General features: G+C 44.7%; 1 protein-coding gene across 1 annotated transcript; it reads left to right on the top strand.

Moving 5' to 3' along the window:
* Positions 1-2,513: 2,513 nt before the first annotated feature.
* On the top strand, positions 2,514-4,730 carry LOC110950267 (cyclin-dependent kinase inhibitor 1C-like). Its single transcript, XM_022192741.2, has 3 exons — positions 2,514-3,267; positions 3,403-3,520; positions 3,979-4,730. The coding sequence occupies exons 1-2, from the start codon at positions 2,733-2,735 to the stop codon at positions 3,516-3,518; spliced, it is 651 nt and encodes a 216-aa protein (XP_022048433.1). The 5' UTR covers positions 2,514-2,732; the 3' UTR covers positions 3,519-3,520; positions 3,979-4,730.
* Positions 4,731-5,048: the final 318 nt, after the last annotated feature.

Raw genomic sequence — 5,048 nt, 5'->3', positions numbered from 1 at the left:
CAAGTGAGATGGTATCCCTATGCACTCCACTTTTAATCAGCTATATGAATATTTGTTTTACTGGAGACCACATTTTACTACTCACCACCAGAGGGAGCCAACAAACAGCATATAGAGACTCCTCCTTGCCTTCATCACAGACAATGGGCTGGTTTGTCTCATGTTTCTCATTAGAACCTATACAAGTCTGCCTGTGATCATTAAACAGATACAGCATTAATCATAACTTAGTTTAATAGACTCAGAATGTGTGTCATTATTTTTGTTGTTACAATAAACAGCAGCAATCAAGAAAATGTGATTTAAGTGAAAGATAGAAAATCTGATGCACGGGAAGGATCAGTGGCAGTATCTCGCCAGGCTTCACTCATCATTTGATGTGAACAGAGTTTACAGTTTGAGATCAGGAAACATGTTGCATCCACTTTGCAGATGAACCACACGTCCAGTCTGAAATGCACAAAGCCACCTGGTGAGAAGACATTGCTTTAAAAGAACAGCTGACCTCTGGTGGAACAAATGAGTCCTTAAGGCAGGTTGCTGCTGCAGTAACATCCCTGCATACACTTTCTCCTTGGCATGACTCTGATGACACACATGTAAGCTGTGACCTCTCTACCTATAGGTGACCTCTACATCACAGTGGTCAATGACGGTCAAAGTTTGTCATTTTAAGAGGTCACTACAAAAAAGCAGTAGGTTGGTGAGGTGATCCTTGTGTCATTTCTGACCTTCCCTGAAAATTTCATCTAAATCCATTAGTCCATTTTTGAGTGATGTTGCGCACAGACAAATAGACAAACGTACGCCGATCGTCACATAACTCCACCACGTTCCTTGGCAGAGTAGTAATTCCCTTGAAACTTTTAGAGAAAGTTTGTTTATATTGACCCCAATTAATTTCTTAAATTTGCACATTTAGAATGGGGTGAGATAAGATACAAAAAATGTTTATACACAAACACTGCATTACAACAGCATGATGTGGATCAAATGAGCTTGGGTGTCGCCATTCATCTCCTTGAAACAATAGATTTTTTTCTGTATTGGTTCTTCTGTCTTCTTTTCCTTTCAGCTTTTCCCTTCGGGGGTCACCACAGCGAATCATCTGCTTCCATCCATCCCTATCCTCTGCATCCTCCTCTCTCACACCAACTAACTTCATATCCTCTTTCACTACATCCATAAACCTGCTCTTTGGTATTCCTCCAGGCCTCCTATCAGCATCCTTACACTGATATATTCACTATCCCTCCTCTGTACATGTCCAGACTACCTCAGTCTGGCCTCTCTGGCTTTATTTTCGAAAACATCTAACATGCCCTGTCCCTCATTCCTGATCCTATCCATCAAGGAACCTCAACAGTCAACAAGCTGCAGTTTCGAGTTTTAGCCACTAAGGGTCGCTGTGAGCCTGTCATCCAGGGTAAAGGCGTTGGCCGATTCTCCTGATTGTTGTGATGTGAGGACAGTAGGCGTCCTGCTAAGGTGTTATTGTTCTGATGTTAAGGAAAATCACATATAGATATTTATGTTAAATCGCTCCACTATGATATAAATGTGCTTAATAAATAGTAATGCTTGGACAACTCTGACTAAACTACCTATTTTAACCAATAACTATCCATGACACCACATTAACAGGCTGGTTGGTTTTTATTTTGTGTGTTTTTTCACCAACAAACTAACATTTAATTTAATCTATTGCTTATATGTATGTGGATAATCTTTCTAAAACATTAAAGGATGTAATGAGTCAGAAAAGAACAAAGGCCAAGCTTTTATCTTAACAATAATCCTGTCTTGCTTTTCTAAAGCTATACAACTTGCTCAGATGACCGCTTACAGCCACATTAAAACAGTTCTCAGTGGTGGCCATGCATCTCCTCTCTGCTGTTTACTTTGCTCCTGTGCGTAAAACCAAAGCAGCTCTCACTGCAAAATCCCTGCAGACTGCTGAGTGGAGACAGAGTGTGACCCGAGCAGCTCATCGGTCGTGTTATTGTGGTGAGACGCGGAGAGAAAAAGGGCAAAGCGTGTGGAAACAGAAACAGGGTCTGTGCGTAACTGTTGGATAACCTCAAAGGGTCAAACATTGGACAGAGGATTTTACTGGCGAGAATGAGCTTGTCCTAAATGTGTTTTCTCCTGCATGTTAGAATACAAATTGTTCAGATATGGAGCTTTAAATGTAGGCTATTTTATTATGAGCGATCCTTTGACCAGATGCACATCACATCAGTAAATGCGCAGAGAACGGAAAACAAAATCGTGTCCGAGAATGGAACCAAGTACCCAGACGCGAGCGAAAATGCAGCTTCAACACCTCAGGAAAGTCCGCTCGGTTTCATCCGAGGGTTGACACTGGGAGAAAAATCAAAACGCTGCGCTGTGCTCGGCGCACAGCCAAACGGGCACAGGGGGTCGATGGGAAATCAGGGTGGGGGTTGCCTGTGTTTTGGGAGAGGGTTGGACTTACGGCAACCAATGAGAAACTCGTCCGAGGTGCCTGCTCTGACTGACGACCTGTCGGGAGGTTATATACTCCGAGGCTCACCGTGAAAGTACATTTAAACAGAACTGTGTGGCGTAGAGAGACGCAGGAGTGAGGAGAGGAGACGCACATACACTTCAAGCACAACAACAACAACAACAGCTGATACTCTCACGTCGGGGATCAATCAGCTTTCTGATTTTGTCGTTTTGGAGGCTTTTTGGAAAGATCCTCGGAGATGTCTCACGTCCAGTTATCGAGCAGCGCGCTGGAGAGGCTGGTGGCCAGGAGGACCTTTCCTCTCCACCGGCGCACCAGCGTTTGCCGCAACCTCTTCGGACCGGTGGATCACGAAGAGCTGAGCCGGGAGATGAAATCCAAGCTGCGGGAGATTTCCGAGCGGGACCAGCAGAGATGGAACTTTAATTTCGAGGCCAACACCCCGCTGGATGGGGATTACGAGTGGGAAGAGGTGCCCGTGGATAAAACCCCGGTGTTTTATCAGGACTCTGTACAGGACGACAGGACCAGGGTGCCTGCGACCCCCGTCAAGCAGAAGCCGTCCTCGGACTCTGCTCTCCCCTCGGACGCCCCTCGGTTGGATGTACTGGAGCGCTTGGCCGTGCCCGAGAGCAGCAGCACTCCCTGCCCGGTGGAGGTCAACCAAGAGAACCGCACAGACAAGCTCAACTCAGGGAAGCAGGGTCACAGACAGGTCCCGTGTGTCAGACGCAAGAGGACGGCCACTACTGACAACAACACACAAATCACAGGTAAACAGAAGGAATTTAAACCCTCCACAGCCTTTTGGTGCGCTCTTGACTCCAGAGCATCCAGATTTCCTCCCTGTCTGACGCTCTCCTCCGTGCGTAATTTATGTGCCTAAATGTCTCCCTTCTTTCCTCCAGACTTCTACGTGAAACGAAAGAGGGCTGCTGATAGAAAACTGAATGATATGAGCGCTTGCCACCATTCCAAGTCTTCCATCCCGGTGGAACAAACTCCCCGAAAGAGGATCCGTTGAAGGTATTTATCTTATTTTCTAAATTGCTCCTCGAATTATTTCAAATATGACAAAGCAGATTTATTAATCCTCCCTGCTTCATGGCGTTTAAATGACATGGGTTGATTTAAAACTATCTGCTGCCTTATTATCAGCTATTTCTGGTTCGTTTTTACGCATTAATTGCGAAGCGCAGACAGTCCTTATCTGGAAGGGTGGGGTGGGGTGTGGGGGTGGGGGGAGTTTGTGGTGGTGAAATCGCAGTAGTAGTGATAGTAGTAGCTGTAGTAACACCAGTGGGTGGGGAGGGGGGGGATGTGCGTCACGATGTGGCGGGAAAAGGCTCGGGTAAAGGGTGACGCCTGCAGCTGAGGCTACATCTCCTGTTTCCTCGGAAAGCTCACTCGCCGTCTTTTTCCGGAATTCTGCAGAAAACTTACCGTATTTTTTTTTTTTTTGTCTTTTCTTTATTCCTTCTCAGGTGGTTTTTGCACTATTTGACTGAGCGTTTTTGTTGAGGGGGCAACACTCTTTGTCCCCGCCACTTAAGAAGAAGAAGAAGGAGGAGGAGGAGAGAGAAAAACGGGAGACGGTGCGGGACAAAGAAGTCCGAACGACCGGTCGGCTGCGGCTCGGTGCGCCCCGGCGGAGCGCAGCGGACCAGAACACCGGTGCAGACTCTCAGGACTTGAAACGGTTTGGGGAGGGAAGGGAAGAGGAGAAAGAGAGGAAATATTCGCCGAATGACTTCTATCCAGTACAAATGTAGCATTCATTGTTGCTTTTGCATACAGCCACTCGACAGTGTTAAATGTTTTAACATCTGTGCAATCCTAAATTTCTTTAAAAGAATCGTCTACACTGGCCAAAAGTGTACAGCTTTATAGAGACAATAGCTTATAAATGTATATTTCTGTTCTGTTTTTGTTGGGGTTTTTTCCTCTGTAAATGTATATTTTTAAGTCTATTCTAACTTATAATTTATTTATGTTTCTTTATATTTGTTAAATGCCTTGTTGATTTAGCCAAAGGGCATATTTTTATTTTATTTTATTATTTACATTTTTTTTGTTATTGTGATGTTTTTGCAATCATGTAGCTTCCCCATTAGTAGTCCACACTTGAAAAAATAGTTTTCTTTGTGTCTCTGAGCCGTTGTTTTTGTGTGTTTTTCATAAAAGTGCCCTAATTATGTCTGGCAAAAGATGGGAATAAAATATCTTTCACTTCAAACTGCGGATTTGTGTGTGTGCTTTGTCCAGTTCAGATTATTATTGTTTTAAAAGAATTATTGTGAGTTTGAAATGCGCATCATGACCTAAAGGAAAACAGAACAGCAGCTGTATAATTTTACAGTGGTTTACTGCAGTGAAACAATAAAAGAATCAGTGTTACGAGACATCCAGTGGAAGCAGGTACGCTGCTTTCCTTTGCTCCCCACCTGTATCTGCCTCTGTGCGCTCAGGCCCATCCAAGGAAAACGCATTCAGACGCGCAGCCTCGGGCAGCATGGCAGCTGCGGGATATAGGCTCGGATTTAAAGGCCCTTTC

Source organism: Acanthochromis polyacanthus, chromosome 8 (assembly GCF_021347895.1).
Source record: "Acanthochromis polyacanthus isolate Apoly-LR-REF ecotype Palm Island chromosome 8, KAUST_Apoly_ChrSc, whole genome shotgun sequence".
Lineage (NCBI taxonomy): Eukaryota > Metazoa > Chordata > Actinopteri > Pomacentridae > Acanthochromis > Acanthochromis polyacanthus.
This window is presented reverse-complemented; position numbering and strand designations above follow the sequence as displayed.